The following is a 20,715-nucleotide window of genomic DNA, read 5'->3' on the forward strand; positions in this document are numbered from 1 at the left end:
AAATACCGCCGCCAACATACTGCGGTATCCCTTAATAGTTGACACAACCAGATGACATTCTTCTTTGAGGAAAATAAGGAAATCCGCAATTTGGGTCACAGAGGTACTGGAAGAGGAAATGTTCTTCCTCTTGCACCAACGTCTGAAGACATCCCACTTTGACTGGTATACACGCAAGGTGGAAGGTCTCCTCGCTCTTGCGATTGCTTTAGCAGCTGTTGCTGAAAAGCCTTTCGCTCTGACCAAACTTTGGACAGTCTGAAGCCAGTCAGACTGAGAGCGAGGAGATTTTTGTCGGTACCTGTCGAAGTGGGGTTGTCTGCTTGATGTCCTGGGATAACGACAGGGAGAACGTCAAATCCTGAGAACGACGACTCCAATTCCGATGAAGAAAGAATTGGAGCGGTCTCAGGTGCAACCTTCCTAGGGAAACGAATTGCTCCAGCGAGGAGAGCGTCCCCAGCAGGACTCATCCACTCCCTCACTGTGCATACTTCTTTCCCTAAGAAGGTTGGTTTACTCTCTCGAATCCTCGGGCTATCCTTTCCTGAGAGGGAAAAGCCCGAAAAACTCAGAGAGTTCATCTGTATCCCGATATACACACACTCTTGCCTCGGGAATTGTGGACGACTTCTTGAAATTGACGAGGAAAGTCCCAAAGCCTTCGTCAATTCTAAAGTTTACTTGTAAGTCCTTCAAACAACGATCTTCTGAATTGGCCCTTATTAGCCAATCGTCGAGGTACATGGATATCCTCACCCCTTTCAAATGAAGCCATTGAGCCACATTCCTCAAAATCCCCGTGAACACTTGAGGGGCCGTCGAGAGGCCGAAACACAGAGCCCTGAACTGAAAAATTTCCCCCCCATCATGAATCTGAGAAAACTTTCCTCGAGGAAGGATGGATCGGTACGTGGAAGTAAGCGTCCTGTAAATCCAAGGGAAACCATCCAGTCCCCTGGACGAAGTGCTGCCAGCACTGATGAAGGCGTTTCCATCGTGAACTTCTTCTTTTCTACGAAGAAGTTCAGGGCGCTTACATCCAAACACCGGTCTCCATCCCCTGAGGACTTCGGAACTAGGAAAAGGCGGTGTAGAAGCCCGATGAATGATGGTCTGTCACTAGTTCGATAGCCCCCTTCTCCAGCATCTGATCTACTGGCCTAGATGGAGAGCTTGATTCATGATGGGGTCTCTGTACCTGGCCGTCAGTTCCCTTGGGATGGTCGTCAAGGGAGGTCTTTCGACGAAAGGGATGAGGTAACCTCTCCTCAAAATAGAAAGGGTCCAAGGATCCGCCCCTTTTTGGGCCCAGACTTCTGCAAACTCTAAGAGTCTGGCGCCCACCGTTGTTTGAAGGACTTGCAAGTTATTTGGGGCTTTAACAGACTTGGCGAAAGTCTTACCCCTTCTTGAAGGTCTACAACCTCTAAACGTAGAGGTTCTTGATGAAGACGCCCCTCGAAAGGGTTCTCGAACACTTGCCTTTTCCTTCTTAGCCTTGGTAGGGAAGGAAGGGCGAGGTTTTCTTGCCGACTGTGCCAAAAGGTCCTGGGTGGCTTTGGCCGAAAGTGATCTCGAAATGTCCTGCACTCGATGTTTAGGGAACAACTGAGCAGACAGAGGAGCAAACAGCAAAGAAGACCTCTGGGCATGGGAGACAGACTTCGTTAAGAAGGAACAATAAACCGACCTCTTCTTCACGATCCCGGCCCCATACAGGGAGGCGATTTCACTCGCTCCGTCTCTTACCGACTTGTCCATACAAGACAAAACACACATAAGATCTTCTGGCGAAATTGACTCTGGCACTTCAATTTTCTTGGCTAGGACTCCCAACGACCAATCAAGGAAGTTAAATACTTCTAGCACTCTAAACATGCCTTTGAGCATGTGATCCAATTCATTCATTGCCCAAGTCGTCTTAGCAGAGTTAAGGGCAGTTCTCCTTGTCGAATCTACCAGCGCCGAAAAATCCGAATCAGCCGAAGACGGTAGACCCAATCCTAAGGACTCTCCTGTTTCGTACCAGAAACCAGCGCGTCCTGATAACTTCGAAGGAGGAAAAGCGAACATCGTTTTCCCCGCTTCTTCTTTGGAAGCCATCCAGGAACCAAAACTCCTCAGTGCCTTCTTCATAGAAAGAGTTGGCTTCATCCTCACACAAGAAGAACTCTTCGCTGTCTTCGACGTTGAAAAAAGTGAGTGAGGAGAAGGAGGAGCCGTAGGAGAAAGGGAATCCCCAAAAACTTGCAAAAGTAGCTCTGTAAGCTTCTTGTAAGAAGACACAGCAGCAGAAGTGTTCGGTTCCTCATCCGAACCTTCTAGGACGTCTTGTCGAGGCGAGCGCGGAAGATCCTTAGGTGACGAAGGGATCCTAGTAGGAGTTGAGCGAGAGGTTGGAGAACGCCCTCTCTTAGAAGAGTTCACATCCACTGGAGAACGAAGAGAAGATCTGGGATGTCTACGATGAGACTCCCTCTTCGAGGTAGACGGAATCTCAGCCGAAGGAGAGGTAGGGCTGGGCTCCACTCCGAGAATCCTCGGAAATATCCACAGGGCGCTTACGAGGAGGCGAGCGACTACTATACTCTTTGCGCCTATCCCGAGGCGAGCGGCTGCCAGGAGAAGAGCGCCTATCGAGAGCAGAGCGCTTGCGCGCTCTCCATACCTGTCCAGTTGCGTACGATCAACGGAAGTTCGACTGGAAGGCGAAATGCGCCTACTAGGAGAAGGCTGCTTGCGAGACTCTTGACGTCTAACAAGAGGGTAACATTCAGGAGAAGGGCGCTTCAAAGCTAACGAGCGCCTACTTGGAGAAGGGCGCTTCCGAGATTCCTGTTGTCTACCAAGAGACAAACGGTCAGAGAAGTGCGCCTAGAAGCGGAGAGCGCCTACACGGAGAAGGGCGCTTGAAAGACTCTTGTTGTCTGCCCCGAGGAGAATAATCAGGAGTATGATGCCTTAACCTCTTCATTACCGAAAGTTTGTTTGGAGGTACCTGGGTACCACCATTCAAGTCTACTACACCGCACCGGGTTCCTAAAGGTGGTACGCGTCTACCACCAAAACTTTTCTTTTCAGATAGGGACTTCCAATCATTCTGTAATTTCGGTTTGAAGAGTTTAGACCAAAATAAACAGTATGACACGATGTCAGACGTATGATGAACCCAAAAAAATATTATTACTGCTTATTTATCTACATTCAGACTTTTGGATTTATACTGTGTATAGTTTATACATGCACTCGCACACACACGTACACATATATATAGTCTCTCAATTATAGATAAAAAAAGAAATTGTATTTAGAAACTTAGAAAACCCATTTTACATGGCAACACGCTCTCCTGTTTCCATGAGGCCAGTCACATGGTTGACGCGCATTCATTCTGGCTTCCGATGGCAAACATGCATCATTTAGTGAGACTCGAGGCCGTTTTCAATGATGGGTGGGTCACCATCACCCTTTTTGTACAGCCTGCTGGCTTGCCTTTTTGGCAATGGTTTGTAGACAGGTGGAATAATTTCCACTGTGAGTGCTACAATCCTATTTGTAGGTGCAGGCACTCAACAGAGTGCAACTGCATGAATCTCCACTGGGCAATGTCAGCTGGCGTAACTTTTTGCTAAAGTATTTCTAAAATCTAAAGTACCCTAACACTGTCTTTTTACATTTCCTTCTTCAAAAAATCTTTCCACCGCTCCCTAATCCAAAATACCTTACTACCTTCGACTATCCACTCCTCTTTATATATATGTAAAAAAAAAAAAAAACTGAAAAAGAAAGGACTCGTGCCCAATTTTTTTTTTTAGATATAGGCCTAGTCTAAAACTGATACATCACGCAGAGACTCATATGTTTATATATGTATATGTGTGAATTTCAATGGAATGACTATGTCACACTCACGCAAGTTTACAAAAAAAATAAAGATATTGTTATGATACAATAAAGTTTCATACATACTTACCTGGCAGATATATACTAGCTAAGACTCCGTCGTCCCCGACAGAAATTCAAATTTCGCGGCACACGCTGCAGGTAGGTCAGGTGATCTACCGTCCTGCCCTGGGTGGCAGGATTAGGAACCATTCCTGTTTTCTATCATATTTTTTCTCTTCCACCTGTCTCCTTGCGGGGAGGCTGGGTGGGCCCTAATCGTATATATCTGCCAGGTAAGTATGTATGAAACTTTATTGTATCATAACAATATCATTTTCATACAATCAACTTACCTGTCAGATATATACATAGCTGATTGGCACCCTTCGGTGGAGGGTAAGAGACAGCTACTATATGGAATAGACAGGTAAACAACATATGTTGTAGGTATAAATAAAACCTTGGTTCCTACCTGATAGGTGGTAGACTTCGTGGGTGTTTGCCCAGTAGTCTGCATCACCTCAAAAGAAAACTTTAGCGAGATATGTGATCTATGGCCAAGAGTTCTTGTGGGTCTGCCGAAGGGGTCTTATCCACTTACTCGGCAGAGCCTGAAAGGACTTTGTCAATGGGTGCTGATCCACTTATATGACAATACACCTTATGAAGGAGCGCAACACCGATCCCGATCACCTGATCCTAACACGAGGGTTCGCGCTCAAATTGGAAAGAGTTATCCCCACACTCCTTTCAAAAACCCCAATAATTTCACTAAGTTAAAAAACTTTAACTCAAAGTTAAGGATCAGTGTCGGCTCCTTATCCCAGTAACGTATCCGCAGAATAACGTTTTAAAATAACCCCAAAAGAGAAGGATCTCTCGTAGGTTAACTTGACATCCTTTGTGTAATGAGAAGTCAACACAGAGTTGCCTCTACCGTACAACACAGCTAATATGTCTTATATGACATATTGTTATGTAAAGAACAAGAATTTGCAAAAGCGCGCACTTCCTGCGCTTTTAATTCTCAGCTGTTTGAAGGAATCAAGTCACTAATGAAGTGCTTAGGAGATCTCCATGTTTCAAAGAAGACCAGGGCTTTCTTGAAATGGATCTCACCCGACTGAAGCCTGAAGCCTGGCAGGAACCTCGCGCCTGGCTGGTGCTTAGCTCTCTTGGTTGCGCCTAGCGCTTGTCTGGTACCTTTCGCTTGACTGGCGCCTCGCATCTGGATGACGCTTCGCGTCTTAGCTGGAGATTCGCGCCTAGAGCCTGGCTTGCGCCTGGCTGGCGCCTCGCGCCTGGCTGGCGCCTCGCGCCTCGCGCCTGGCTGGCGCCTCGCGCCTGGCTGGCGCTTTGTGTCTGCCTGGCGCCTCGCGCCTGCCTGGCGCCTTGCACCTGGCTGGCGTCTAGCTCCTGGTTGGAGTGGCGCCTTGCGCCTGCCTGGAGCTTCGCGGCTGGCTGGCACCTCGCGGCTGGCTGGCACCTCGCGCCTGGCTGGCGTCTCGCGCCAGGTTGGCGCTTTGTGCCTGGCTGGCACCTCGCGCCTGGCTGGCGTCTCGCGCCAGGTTGGCGCTTTGTGCCTGCCTGGCGCCTCGCGCCTGGCTGGCGTTTCGCGCCAGGTTGGCGCTTTGTGCCTGCCTGGAGCTTCGCGCCTGGCTGGCGCCTTGCGCCTGCCTGGAGCTTCGCCGCTGGCTGGTACCTCGCGCCTGCCTGGCGCCTCGCGCCTGGGTGGCTCCTCCCCACTTGCCGGAGCTTCAAGCTTGGTAGAGTCTCGAGGATGTCTGGCAATGTCCACATCGGACACTCTTATCTGTCCTATATGTTCGCATCTAGCGCATCTGTGTCAGGTTGTAGGCCCGGTCTTTCTCCTCATCAGACAATGACAGTGTTCTTGGGGCTGTCTGCAGGTTTCTTCTTCCTTACTGACTGTGTCAGAAGGTCTTGAGTCGCCTTCTCAGTTAATGAACGAGAAATGTCCTTCACTACTGAGAAGGGAACAAAAAGTCAGACAAAGGCGAGTACAGAAGCGCTGCCCTCTGAGCGTGGGAGACCGCTTTGGTTAAAAAGACACTATATACTGTCCTCTTTTTAAGAAGACCTGCTCCAAACAAACAAAGAGGAGATCTCAACCGAGCCATCCTGATCCGCTTTGTCTATACAAGACAAAATACACAGAAGGACTTCTGGTTCGAGTCCTTCAGAATCATGGGCTTTCTTGGACATCACCCCAAGGGACCAATCTAAGAAGTTGAAAACTTCCAATACATGAAAGAGTCCCTTGAGGAGATGGTCCAGTTCTGAAATGCCCCAAGTTATACGGGCAGAGTTCAAACCTTGTCTACGTGAAGCGTCAACTAAGGTCGAAAAGTCCGCTTCTGACGTAGACGAAGAGAAATACCCCTATTCTCTCCCGTCTGATATCAAATGCCTCTTTTACCAGCTAGTCTCGCTGGAGGCATGCAGAAGACCGTTCTAACTAACACCTTCTTCAAATGGCGGGCTTCATTCTAAGAAAAAACGAAGATTTCTTCGTCTTTGCACTCGAGAAAAGAGCGCGCGGAGAAGGAGGAGAGGCAGGAGTCAAGTCGTCTCCATACTCCTCTAGAAGCAAGGCTGTCAAAACATTATAGTTCGACAGTCCTTCTCTTCCTTGAAACTCCTCCTCCGAGTTTACTTCTAACTCGGGTCTAGATGAGTCTCCGTTGCTAATTCAGTACGTCTTCCTCTGGAGGAGACAAACTCCTAAAAAGGAGAGGGCTAAGGGAATGATATTCCTTCCTCTTCCCCGCTTTAATAGTCCTGGAAGGCGCCAACAGCCCAGGCTTCTCTCCATAAATGGATGACGCTTCCCGCTTGGATGACGCTCTAGTCAGCAAGCGTCCTGGCTGACGCCTCCCGTTTGTGTGGGCTGCTGACGTCTGGATGACGCCTCGCGCCTGGAAGACGCTTCGCTCTCAAAAGGCGTCCTAACTGGCGCCAAAATTTTGGTTGGAGCCTCGCGTCTAAAAGCAGCTTTAAATGACTATTCATGTCTTGACGACGTCTCACGTCTCTCTGGCGTTACGTGTCTTCCGTAAGATTCTCCCGATCTCGCTCTCGAAACCGAAGCCTCTGCGATCTGTTTGGAAGCTTCACGTCTGCATGACGCCTCTCGCTTCGCAGGGGAGAGAGGACGAGACTTCTTGATTGGAAGCGCAACGTCCTTCCTACGAGGCGCTAACACTCACCAAAGAGGCCAGTGCTCTTGTACTGGCAAGATAATCTTCCTTGAAGCTTTTCCCACGTCATCTTCAATCGGGGGAGAAGTAGGAAAAGGAAGCAGTCTATAGGAAGCCTGTTCGTCCGCTTCTCAACAACTCTTCCCAATAAATGTTAAAACATGTTAACAGTTATTATCGTCGATCGAGAAGGATCTCTTTGTTAACGCGAATAGGAGCGAAAAAAAAGAGATTCTCGATGCTCTATGCGATATGAGTGTGTCGTGGAAATGGCCTAAGTGATTAAATGGGGGGTAACGAAATCAGGAACGAATCTTGCCGTTACGAGCTTGGTGTCCGAGTCTACTGGACTCCTAGGTTAATAACTCGCTAAAACGAGAAAATCTTGGATGGTGCTCTTGGCTCACTGCGCCAGGCTGGCGCTTCTGGCGCAAGCTGGCGCTTCTGGAGCATTGCGCCAGGTTGGTACTTCTGGCGCGTTGCGCCAGACTGGCGCTTTCTTCTAATTCTTTTTATGTTATGTGCCAGAACAGCTGTGCCTTTATGGTACCCGACATCCTTTCACATGTTAATTCCGTTCTTAGTAGGAAAAAACTTTATATACGTAGTATAGTCCATTCAGGGAAACAAGTTTTGTCCCAAAGAGAATGTTTCCCATCCGAACTCATCCATCTTCTCCTGAGCAGGTACTCTAATAAGCTATGCTTTCGTAAGCCTGAGAGCATTACATAATATAATGTTCTGCTGCGATAGAATCCTTTAATAATGTTACCTACGGTAAACCGCATTGAAAGGTTGTACTATCTCTCTTATTGAAAGCTTCTTAGCAAAAGGCATACAATATTTATTTATGTTAGCTTAATTATCCCCTCAATCCGAGGTTAAGACCGCGATTGTAGGGGAGAGATACGGAGTTATTCCCTCCCGCAGGAGAGAGAGAGATTCGCCCGACCGCTCATGACTGACACCTACATGGTACTGACAGTAACTGGCATAGGCGTACTGCGTTGGTCTCAGGCTCTCAGCGAAAGCAGTCCCCGCTTACTCTTCCAGAGTTTGCCAGCTACTCCAAATTAATAAAGGAATTTAATAAAATTATTATCGAACTTCAGGAAGTTCTTATTAAAGCATATTTAAGCGAAACAAGACTTCGATAAATCTAGAAGCTAAGTAGGTGTAGTCTTAACAATCCCTTTAAGCGTAGTCCTTCCTAGGAAAGACGTAGAAGGATACTTGTAATTGAGTTGCACAGAAAAGAAGTAACTACGGTATGTGTTTATGAATTGACCGTATCGTATTCTCATACAGCAGAAACTCTACTACCTTCTACTATCTTCGTTCTTTTCGTTAATAGAACGATAGAAAGAGTATATTATTATATGATTATATATATATATATATATATATATATATATATATATATATATTATAATATATATCCTTAAGTAACGAAGTTAATCAAGGAACTCTTTAAATCTTCGTGATTTCTTCATAAATCGCGGAAGAGACAGAATTCCTGTTCATCACTAGGGTTTACGGAAGGAAGTAGATATTTTCTATCCGCCATCATACCCAAACATCGATGAGATCTTATTAAGAAAAACTCCCAAAGCTCTTGCCTCCTCATCAAAACGAGGGAAGAGCATGGATGAAGGAGAGAGTCCGCATTGAGAGGAACTGCCTAACAAAGGAGTCTTCTGAATAATGAAAAGGGGCTTCTCTTAGTATCAGAATCCTTCTGACAAAAGCAACGGCCGCCTGTGCGACATCTTGCATTTGCCAGGGGAAAGTTGTTCAAGTTAAAAATTCAAAGAGGAGTCTCGCGACTGACCTCTCTCTCTAATGAAGATTTTTGAAATCTTCTGACGCCTGGCGTCTGGATCCTTGCTCCTAGCGCCTAGCGTCTGGATAGTTCCGCGCGCCTGGAATGTTCCGCACGCTAGAAAGGAGACTCGCTCCTGGAACGTTCCGCTTGCGTGGAAGGTCCCCGTGTGCGCCTAATAGATCCGAGCGCCTCTAGTCTTGTTATACGAGCCTCTTGCCAGAAAACGTTCAAATGGAAGCATCCTTCTGATTGCCATTCTACTATAAGGCTCCTTAGTTAAGCCGCCTGTTTTTCTCTTTGAAGGGCGCCTTGCGCCAAGAAAAAGTTCTGGAACGCGGCTCTCACTCAGTTGCTGGAACGCGGCTCGCGTTATCTGTATGAACGAGGCTCGCGCTAGTCTGATGGAACGCGGCTCGCGCTAGTCTGTTGGAACGCGGCTCGCTGCTGGCTGTTGGAACGTGGCTCGCGCTAGCTTGCTGGCTGCTCTCAGCCTCTCGCTCAGTGAGTCAGTGTTCTCTTATTCAGAGAACGAGCCAGATCGTCCGAACTTCTAACATGTACATTCTTCGTCTTTTCGGATGTAAGATGAAGAAACGGAAAGGAAGAACAGACGCACTTTTTAAAGGCTGCCTTTGCAATGGCTATCCTGGCAGTCTGGGACGTATTACAGATCCCGCCGAGGGAACGCCCGATCGGTGGGGATTCTCCATAACCTCCGTAAGCTTTCGACTTTCCTTCTCCTCTGGGCTTGTGAGTTTGGAAGAGGTCTAGGCCTGAGAGCGAGACAGAGCCGATCGAACGCACCCTCTACTAATTAGGACGCCTTTCCAATGGCGAACTTGGCAGTCTGGGACGATCTACAGATCCTGCCGAGGGGACGCCTGATCGGTGGGGATTCTCCATAACCTCCGTAAGGCTTTCGACTTTCCTTCTCCTCTGGGTATGTGAGCTTGGAAGAGGTCTAGGCCTGGGAGCGAAACAGAGCCGAACAGAACGCACCCTCCACTGCACTAACAGTAAAATCACTTCTTACCTTTCAATAGCTCGTATTTAGAGCTACCTTCCTTTGTCTTCAAATTGCAATATGAATTTGAAGATTCTGTGAAGTAAGAAGGAGATGAGGATACCACACTACTAGTAATGTTAATGCTCTAACTGCTCGTTCGTACGAGAGCTATATAAACTTCTAAAGGAAGCGTAACTATTCGTTTCCTTACATCGTCAAGAAGGAAGTTAGCTCAATCAATTCTAACATTTACTACACGTTATTATGAATATATTAAAATTTTCCTTCTTGCAAACTATGTGATTGTCTACCGAAAAGTTCGGTAGTTACACGTAAACAATTCTTCGAAATTTTCGAAGCCAAAGTTATCAAAAAACAATTAATATGCGTATGCCGAACCAACGATCCAGTACTTCCCTGCAAAAGATAGCCCAGAAGATCGATGGCGATGAAATCCAAAAATCAAGTCAGGAGGAACTGCAAACGTTGTTTACATTCCAAGCGACAGAAAAAATATGATAGAAAACAGGAATGGTTCCTAATCCTGCCACCCAGGGCAGGACGGTAGATCACCTGACCTACCTGCAGCGTGTGCCGCGCAAATTTGAATTTCTGTCGGGGAACGACGGAGTCTTAGCTATGTATATATCTGACAGGTAAGTTGATTGTATGAAATCACAAAAAACCAGATAAAAGCGTAAACATGTAATAATTCTACCCAAGTATAAAACCAGTTGCATCATCATTTACTGTATTTATTTATTTATTCACTAATTACATTTTACAAATAAAAGATATGAACATCAGATAAATGAAGGTAAAAATAAAGCCTTATAGTAACTTTATATATAAAAAACCAAACCAGAGAAAAAGCAAAAAAGCTATTTTTTCTGAGGACAAGAAACTTGAAAAATTAGTATAGATACCCGTAATAAACAACGATAAATTTTTCCCGTCTGAAGTTATATTTTTCCCATCTTATATACATAATTCTCCAATCTAGTAAAAATCAAATAAACTTATGACCGAGAGGTATGGAAACAACCACCGATTTATCAACGGATGAAATGTTCGTTTCCGGGCCGAACATTTATATTTTTTATTATCTTTTGAATCTTCTTATTCTCTATACAAAATAAACTTGTAGACTTGTATAGATTTTATCACAAAACAAAATATTACTAGGTTCGGAGTTCGGACCAAAAACGAAATTTTACTGAGAGAGAGAGAGAGAGAGTAGCCAAGCCTTGGCAGGATGTGGAACAAACAGGAAGTCGAGCAAACAAACACTCAAGCAGTGGACAGCTCATCACACTTACTCGCTACTTCCAGTCGTGATAAAATCATCTCTCAACGCTTTTACCGATAACACTTGTGTGAGCCAAGTCTTGACAAGGCATCAATGGATGTCTACGATTTCCATCTTCGTCGTCTTCTTCGTCCTCATCGTCATCCTCGTCTTCGTCCTCGTCCTCATCGTCTTCGTCCTCATCGTCTTCTTCACCTTCATCTCCTATCAAGTCCTGACTGGATGGGAAACACGGTCATCTGTCAACCCTATACCGATAACACTTGTGTGAGCCAAGTTTTGACAAGGCATCCTCGTCGTCTTTCTGTCCACCTTGTCGTCTTCTTCATCCTCATCGGTCATTCTTCGTCTTCGTCCGTCAATTCGTCTCCTTTTGCCTTCATCTCTTATCTCGCCCTAACCGGATGCGAAAACACTGGCTATAGCAGATGACGTCATGGATGTAGGGGCATATATGACAAAGAGAGCGTATTTCATAGCATTCACTCCGAAGCAGCCGTGCATGGAAGACCTTTGCTTGATACCCTCCCTTACCCATCCAGGTAAAAGAAAGTAAAGTTTTTCATATATATTTTATGAGAAGTCATGTGATATAAAAGTTCATTTCATCGTAACTTCATGTACAAACTTCACAATGATACTAATGTATATTTTCTTTCTTTTCAGGTAGCCGGGCATTTTCAACTTCATTCCTCAGACGCAGCCTTGCTTGGAAGACTTCTTCGATACACTAGAGGATAACATCCTAGTCTATATTACCCATCCAGGTAAAATGAAGTGTGACTTGATGTTTCATATATATTTTATGAGAAGTCATATCATATACAAGTTTCTTTCATCGTAACTTCACGTAAATTCTTCACAATGATACCTAATGTATATTTTCTTTCTTTTCAGGTTGGTTTGCTCAAACGGGCCAAATGTCGTCTGATGAGAGTGATAATGAAGATTTTAGGCCGCAGTTCAGCGACTTTGAGGGTTCTACTGACGGAGGTGAGAGTGATGTGTCATTTGACGACTCGGATACCGATTATGTTCCTGAAGTGGTTAGTGATAGTGAAGAAGATTCAGGTACGAGTGAAACGCTATCGGTGGAGAGTAATGGGTCATCTCCGCGTGGAGATGTTAGTTTTAGATTGTTATCAGACCCATTTAGTGATTCACGGCCTGGCGATCTCCCCACTTACGTGAGTGATTTTGAAGATGTGCATCCGGTAATTCTGCATCACCACGATCAACATCCAATGAATGCATTTGACTGTTTACAGTTATTCTTGGGAGTGGATGTAATTTCTTCATTGTGTGAATGGACAAATACACGCGCAGCCTATTTTTTCCGTGACAATCCCGAGAAAACTAAGAAAAATTTCATGGGCAAAAAGTGGAATGATGTGACTGTGGAAGAAATGTACATTTTTTTTGCACTTCAGTTATTGATGGGAATCACGAAGTTGCCACGTATTTCAGATTACTGGAGTCAATCTTTGCTTTGCACTGGGCCACCTGTGTTTACAACTGTAATGAGCCGCAATAGGTTTTCCCAAATCTTGCGATTTCTGAGATTTTCTCATCCAGATAATGTTCAACCCAGCCAGCCAATGACCAGAATACAAACATTTTTTGACATGGTTCGAGAAAAAAGTATGAATGTTTTTTCACCAGGGGAAAATTTTGCAGTTGATGAGTCACTTCTTTTATATAAAGGCAGACTTCGTTTCCGCCAGTATATAAAGACAAAAAGGAAGCGTTTTGGACTCAAATTATTTGCCTTGTGTCCAAGTTCGAAAGAGGGAAGAGGCTACACATGGAATTTTTGTCTTTATACGCCTCAAATGTATGAAGATATATCTAGAGATGGATCTAGCACATCTAAGCAAGTCAGAGCGAGTCCCAGTATTCCTCATGAAATCTTTACTAAATAAAGGGAGGCATGTGGTACTGGATAACTGGTATTCTTCAATCAATTTAGCGGAATTTCTTTACAGCAAGAATACACTTACAACAGGAACAATCCGACCAAACAGAGGTGTACCCCAGTGTCTCAAAGACCTATCGCTCCAAGTAAATCAATCAGCCTTTGCAAGAAGAAATGAGTTTCTCGTTGTGAAATATTGCGACAGAAGTCCGGTTCACGTTATATCGACCAAGTACAGAGCAGGATTTGTGGAAAGGAACCGTTTTCTAAAGGGTGGAAGACGGCAGATGATAAAGAAACCATTGCCCATTCAAAAGTATAATGAGCAAATGGGGTCTGTGGACTTGGTTGATCAAATGCTTGAGCCCACTGATCCCACCAGAAAATCTTATACTTGGTTCAAAAAACTCGGTCTACATCTCATGGTTAGGATGGTGCTAAATTCTTTTGTTATATTTTATAATTTGAACAACCATGAAAATAGATCAGAGTTTTCTGCATTCATCAAGACGGTGGTTCACGAAATCTTGAGTGAATACAGTTTGAAGTATGTTATTTTGGACGCAACCAAAAATGAACCTAAAGCGCCCAGGAGAAAGAGACGAAGAACGGCATCTGCACAACGTGGACCTGACCCTCAGCCTGGAACTTCCCATCAACGTGGACTTGGTCCCTCAAACCTGGAACTTCCAGTCAAAACTATACCTTGACCCTCAACCTGGAACTTCCCGTCAATCTGTCGTCCACTGGCTTATGACAATCCCAAGAACTGAGAAAAAAAAACGCCCACAAAAGAAGTGCCGAATCTGCACACGAGAGGGTAAAGCGAAGTGGGTAAGGTTGCAATGTGCTGGTTGTGAAGAAAAGCCGGGATTGTGTTCCCCTGAACATTTCAAAGTTTATCATGAACAATAATTGCATGTAAATCTGTGTAACTCTTCTTTTGTGTGTATAAAGTATATATATATATATATATATATATATATATATATATATATATATATATATATATACATATACATACATATATATATATATATATATATATATATATATATATATATATATATATATATATATATATATATATATACATACACACACACACATATATATATATATATATATATATATATATATATATATATATATATATCTATATATATATATATATATATATACATACACACATATATATATATATATATATATATATATATATATATATATATATATATATATATATATATATATATATATATATATATATATATATTTATGTATATAATTTTATTCTCATAAAAATAATAAGACCGTATTTTTCCTTCAATTATTTGATACATAAAAAGTAAATGGGTCATACTTTACGTGACTAGTATAACTGTATTCTTTTTTTGTTTTTGTATATCAATACATTTACATATATTTTTCTCTGGATGGTTGTGAAGAAAAGCCTGGATTGTGTTCACCTGAACATTTCAAAGTTTATCATGAACAATAATTGTATGTAACTCTAAGAATAAATAATATATATGTATATATTATCTATTCTTACTCTAATATACAATAACATACTATATATATATATATATATATATATATATATATATATTATATATAGGAATTATTACTTTATCTTATAAAAATAATGATTCTGTATTTTTCCTTCAATTATTAGATACATATAAAGTAAACAGGTTATAACTTACGTGGCTAGTATAACAGTAGAAATTCTCTTTTTTTTATATCAAGCCATTTACTTATATTTTTCTGCTCATTTTATGATAATAAATATATAAAGTTACTATAAGGCTTTATTTTTACCTTCGTTTATCTGGTGTTCATATCTTTTATTTGTAAAATGCAATAAGTGAATAAATAAATAAATACAGTAAATGATGATGCAACTGGTTTTATACTTGGGTAGAAGTTATTACATGCTTATGCTTGTCTGGTTTTGTGATTTTTTGTTGAGACGCAGTTCATCTGTCACCTACACACTACTATAAAATTCGGTCTTACAGAATGTTGGTATAATCTCCTGGAACATGCACATAAAGTATTATCAAAATAGAACAGTAAATAAGCACGTAAAATAAAAAAAATAAAAAAAGAGCAACAACTTCAGCGAAAGCCCAGCCGATAAATGAGATAATAGGAAGAAATATTCAGAAAAAATTCAAACATCGATTTAGAGACAAAATCTTCTGAGAGTTTGTAGTTATTATGTCACTTGATAGCCTAAAACATCTAAAAATTATATTATTTAGGACAATCAAAGAAATCCCCTCTCCCCCTTCCCGAAAAAAAACAAACCAGAGAAAAAGCGAAAAAGCAATTTTTCCTGAGGACAAGAAACTTGAAAAATTAGTTTAGATATCCGTGATACCCTTCAAGTTGTTTTCTGTGATGAAACTAATCTTAGAACTCATAGAAAACAACATCGACCAATTTTTGAGAGTTATACTATAATATTTGCGATTTCCATATTTTATTGGCGGGGCTTTCGCTGAAGTTGTTGCTCTTTTTTTTGTTATTTTACGTGCTTATTTACTGTTCTATTTTGATAATACTTTATGTGCATGTTCCAGGTGGATGTATCAACATTCTGTAAGACCGAATTTCTATTCAAGACCGTAGTTTTCTCACCGACCACCAGTGTATACCTGATAATTTCATTAGCCTTTCTTGATTTGTGTATTTTTGGCAAATAATTTTACGATCGGCACCCCTCCAAACTGGAGCCCACCCTTCACTACCGAGAGATTCGGTTCAGCAGCGAACGCAATGTTTACATTCTGCTCACCCACCCGGTAAAGAAGGGGTTAAAAGAGACGAGCGCCTACTAGGAGATCGATGTGCAGTAGGCTCTTGGCGCCTACCTTGCGGGGAGCGGCTAACAGCAGGCCGTCTATCATGCACACGACTCCTACCAGACTCTTGATGCCTGTCAGGAGAGAAGTCACGATCCGACACTCGAGGAGAGTGACATCTGGACGAAGAACGCCTACTTGTATAAGGGCGCCTTCTAGAATCTTGAGGCTGCTGAGGAGAAGTCTCACGCGAGGGAGTTGAAGAAATAGCGTGATGAGCAGGTGCAGTGCGCTTACCGGAAGCGGGAATCCAATCTGGAGAAAAAACTTCTTTCTCCATAGAGCGTCCTACCGATGTTTGGCGCCTTGAAGTCGAAAGAGAGCCAGGCGACGCGCGCTCACGCGAGCCCCTACCTTCATACGAAACCTCCCCATATGAAGGAGAACGCCTAAAACGAGGAGAACGATCCTCTGAAGAGCGGCGCCTAGATCTCTTGATCGGAAGAGAAACGTCCTTCTTCCTACGTGATCTAACTGCTAGAGAGTCTGCTAGCGCCGTGATCTGAGCTTGAAGTCCCGCGAGTACTCTCGTAGGCGAATCTTGTTGTTCTTCCTCGGAAGCAGGCGCGGAGCGCGAGAAGAAGAACGATCACAGGATTTCTTGGGTTTCTTCGCCTCCACCGACGATTCTTCCGGGAAAACCTCCGGACTAGAAGCCAAAGGACTGCAGGGAGCCTTCCAAGCCCTCTTCAACGGGCGCGACGCATCTGGGGAGTTCCAACCTCTCTTCGGAGAGGGAGACGACGAAGAGGAGAAGCATTGGCGTAGTAGCTCCTTGTAGCGATCCGAGGCAGCCTGGGAGCGTACTTCAGGATCTGCCGAGGGGACGCCTGACCGGTGGGGGTTCTCCCTAGCCCTCTTGCGGCTTTCGACTTTCCTACTCCACTGGAACTGGGAGTCTGGAAGAGGTCTAGGCCTAGAGGCACTAAGGAGCCGGTCAGACGCACCCTCCACAACACTGGGGACACTGCACTGATCACTAACACTCTCCTTACCTTCCAACTGACGAATCTTCTGATCCATAGAACGAATCGTGGCTCTCAGAGCTGCCGCCTCCGAAGGCGAATCTTCGGCTTCGGTGCGGGGAGCAGGGGCTGCAACTTGGGAAGAAGGTTCTAATTCTACGTTAGTATTAGGATCCACATCCAACTCACTCATTCTAGATCTACTAGAACTTCTAGAGGAAGCCTTACGCACTCTATCACGTTCCAACTTCCTAACATAAGAAGAGAGAGCCTTATATTCTTCTTCATTCAATCCCTTACATTCACTACAAGGGTTAGCAAAAGAACATTCATTCCCCCTGCATTTCATGCAAACCGTGTGGGGGTCTACCGAAGCTTTCGGCAACCTCACCTTACATCCTTCATTCACGCAAACCCTAAACAAAACCGAAGTTTTAACTACTGAATCTAGGTCAGACATCGTTAAAGAAAATCAAAATCAAAATCAAACCGGTCCACAATCAGCGTATGCCAAGCCAAACAAAGCGAATACGTCACCAAAAGAAGTCCAAATTAACTCCAGGCAAGCGAGAATCGAAAAACTATCGAGAGGAACCGACAACAGTTGTTATCGTTCCCGCGACAGAGAAAAATCTGACAAGCTTACGGGAGTGGTTCGTACATCCGCCACCCAGCGGCGGGTAAGGTAGACCACCTGACCTACCTGTCGCGTGTGCCGCGAGATTTGAAATTCTGTCGGGAACGTCGGAGACTATAGCTAAGTATATATCTGTCAGGGAAGTTCATGTACAAAATCCAAGTTTACTAGATGGGTGGACATGGGGACCTGAGTTTCCAGAAGGGAGAAATAGTACCCAGGTCACAAAATATTAATGATCAATATATTTGCTTCAATAACCTTTTAATTTTTCCACAGTCTATGAATACAAGCCCCACTAAAGGATACACTATCTATGGGGGAACCACATTCTCACCTTCTTCTCCTGCTGGTAAAAGACTTCACCACTGAATGGCCTCTTTTATCTGTGTGGTAAGAGGAATGTATTCTTCTTACTTAGAATTATCTACTAGGGGTCACTGCATATTAACATATAAGAGGAACTGACTGAAGTTCTAAATCTCTTGGACATTGTCATGTAAAATGTCTAGGGCAAATAGTATCTTGTTCATTCAAAGGATCTTGAATCAAGAAGCTGAAGAGGAGGATGGTCTTCCCATACTGAATATAGCACCTCTCATGCTGTCCATATCAGTGTCTTTCCCAACTCCTTCACCCAGGACTATCAGAACACATTAGAGTCTTAAGGATACAACTTGCAATTCCCAGAGATATGATGAAGATAGGAGACTATCTGCATCTTTTCGACATAACCTTCTTAATAAATACCTGAAGCCTTGGCCACCTCTTCTGAAGCCTTAGCTTCCTCTAACAGCAGTAAACTGTTGGAGATGAACTAGGACGCAGCCAATCCAGGATAGTTGGTATCAAACAGATAACTAAAGGCACTGATCTCTTCCTTTTACAGCTGGCTGAAGGAGACATCAAAGGATTGTGCAGAAAATAAGACAAACTGGTGTCATGCCACTTCATGGGGTCAATCCACCAAAAACAAGCTAGTGGCAACCTTCATGGGTCAATATAAGAGCACTCAGTATGGAGTTCCATTTAATTATACCTCTATCTGCTACCCTAACAATACTTATGCCTACTTGATGGGGAACATTATTCTATTTGTAGCTTTTGCTTACCATTCCATAAATTATCCTAGTACCTACAGAAACTAAAATTTCTGTGTCTATTAGAGCTGTGAGCCCTTGACCATGAGCAAAATTCATTTCCTTACCTTGCAGTTCTGGAGAAGAAGTCTAGACTGTTAAATGAGAATGCCACAACAAGGGCAAGAATGAGCTTTCAGACATGTAGTCGTGGTTGAAGAAGAGTAAATAAAGGATAGCAATGACTACATATATACTATGTCCTCAGGAGCAAGAAGCCCTAAAGCCTCAGCAAGGGTTATGTTTGTGCAGACCTTATGGTTTTTGGGAAAATTAATTTTAAACTATGGTATAAAATAAAGCTAAAATTTTTGCTTTTATATAATCTTTAATAAGAACTTTTTGTCCTCTCCCTATCACCATTTATATTTTTTAACTATGCCTAAGTAATTGGGACTAATAGCATTTCATGGCATTCTATGGAAATAAAGATTTGTGATGCCTACACAATGCCTATACTACTGCATGTAGTGGAAACAGGCAAAAAAAAAAAAAAAAAAAAAAAAAAAAAAAAAAAAAAAAAAAAAAAAAAAAAAAAAAACAAAAAAAAAAAAAAAAAAAAAAAAAAAAAAAAAAAAAAAAAAAAAAAAAAAAAAAAAAAAATCTTGAAAAGGTGTAACCATATAGTATGTAATAAGAAGATTCACAGCCAAAATGCAGTAAAGGTAATACTGAATTATGAACAAGGTAATGACAGGAGGATGTGATGTCCAGTGGCTAGAAACAAACTCAGATCTCAGACTGAGATGGTTTGGATATGAGATAAGAAGGGATGAAGATGAGCTAAAAAATAATAGTACATATGGAAGGAGCAAGATTAAGATTGATACGAAGACCCAAAAAATCATGTAAAAAGAATTACATGAACCCTATGGAAGTTCAGGCAATGAAGGCAAAGGGACAGAGGAGAGTAGAGAAAACTCACTGCATGTCTAGTCACACAACAGAAAGAGTTGATATAATGTTTTATGATGACAATACTCAAGCACATTCACATACTAGGCTTTTCAAATTAGGACAAGAATAGTAGTACTGAAAACTGAAAGAATGCTTACTTGATTTTAAATAGGGCTGGAATCCATGAAAGTAAACCCTTGTCGAGGTGCACGTTTAACTCCAAAGATGACACGGAGTCACTTTCACTCGCAATTTTTCCCATGTCATTCTCCTTGCCATAAAATAGCTGTGTCCATCTGGAAAACCATTATCAGTGATATTATTCTAGCAGACTAACTTACAAGAAATCCTTATTACTTTTATGTAAAAAACACTTGACTATCTAGAAACTGAGAGCTACATACTGTTAAAATAAAAAATACTACATATAATACTATGGTCAACATTTTAGCCACTAATTTTTTATTAATATTATGAACAAGAAATTATATCGAAAACTTCATTACTTTGTAACAATACCCTATTTACAATATTTAGCAGCCTAAAATAATGAGGGCATCTATCTTATGAGCCATGAAAGAAAACAGTAACTGATACCAAGAGTAAAATTTTTAAAAACGCTGCAACGTATAGGCTGTTTATGTAAATAATTTTAAATATCATAAATTTCACCAGTTCTAATTCATATTAAATGTGCACCGATCATTTTTGGGCATTCAAGATGTCCTACAGAAAGGGTTACAAAACGGTCACAAGACTATGTTTCTGGTTTTTTGTTTGAAGATCTTCCCTTGATACTGTGATAATTTTCTTTGTTCATATATATGTATGCTATGGTCACAATACAGTAGTATGTAGTACATAAGACTTTTTCCTGAAGTAATTAAAGCATGGAAAAATGTGACTGAATTACAAAATCTGACCAATGATATGGCACACTAATACAATCTGTCAATTTCAAAATGACAGTATATAATCTTAGATAAGGTGTTTTTTTAAAAAAATAACATAGCAAAAAAATATTCTCACTTATCTTGACT

At 42.4% G+C, this 20,715-nt stretch overlaps 2 protein-coding genes across 2 annotated transcripts in view; one reads left to right on the forward strand and one right to left on the reverse strand.

Moving 5' to 3' along the window:
* Nucleotides 1-20,715, reverse strand: part of LOC135222598 (calcium permeable stress-gated cation channel 1-like) — a 208,668-nt gene that overhangs the window by 151,047 nt on the left and 36,906 nt on the right. Inside the window, 1 exon segment of the mRNA XM_064260691.1 lies at nt 19,834-19,971. Within this exon segment, the coding sequence (XP_064116761.1) occupies nt 19,834-19,971 (138 nt within the window).
* On the forward strand, nt 11,628-13,828 carry LOC135222592 (piggyBac transposable element-derived protein 4-like). Its single transcript, XM_064260680.1, has 3 exons — nt 11,628-11,791; nt 11,916-12,016; nt 12,147-13,828. Exon 3 carries the CDS (start codon nt 12,170-12,172, stop codon nt 13,169-13,171), a length of 1,002 nt encoding a protein of 333 aa, XP_064116750.1. The 5' UTR covers nt 11,628-11,791; nt 11,916-12,016; nt 12,147-12,169; the 3' UTR covers nt 13,172-13,828.

Source organism: Macrobrachium nipponense, chromosome 20, assembly GCF_015104395.2.
Source record: "Macrobrachium nipponense isolate FS-2020 chromosome 20, ASM1510439v2, whole genome shotgun sequence".
NCBI classification, from domain to species: domain Eukaryota; kingdom Metazoa; phylum Arthropoda; class Malacostraca; order Decapoda; family Palaemonidae; genus Macrobrachium; species Macrobrachium nipponense.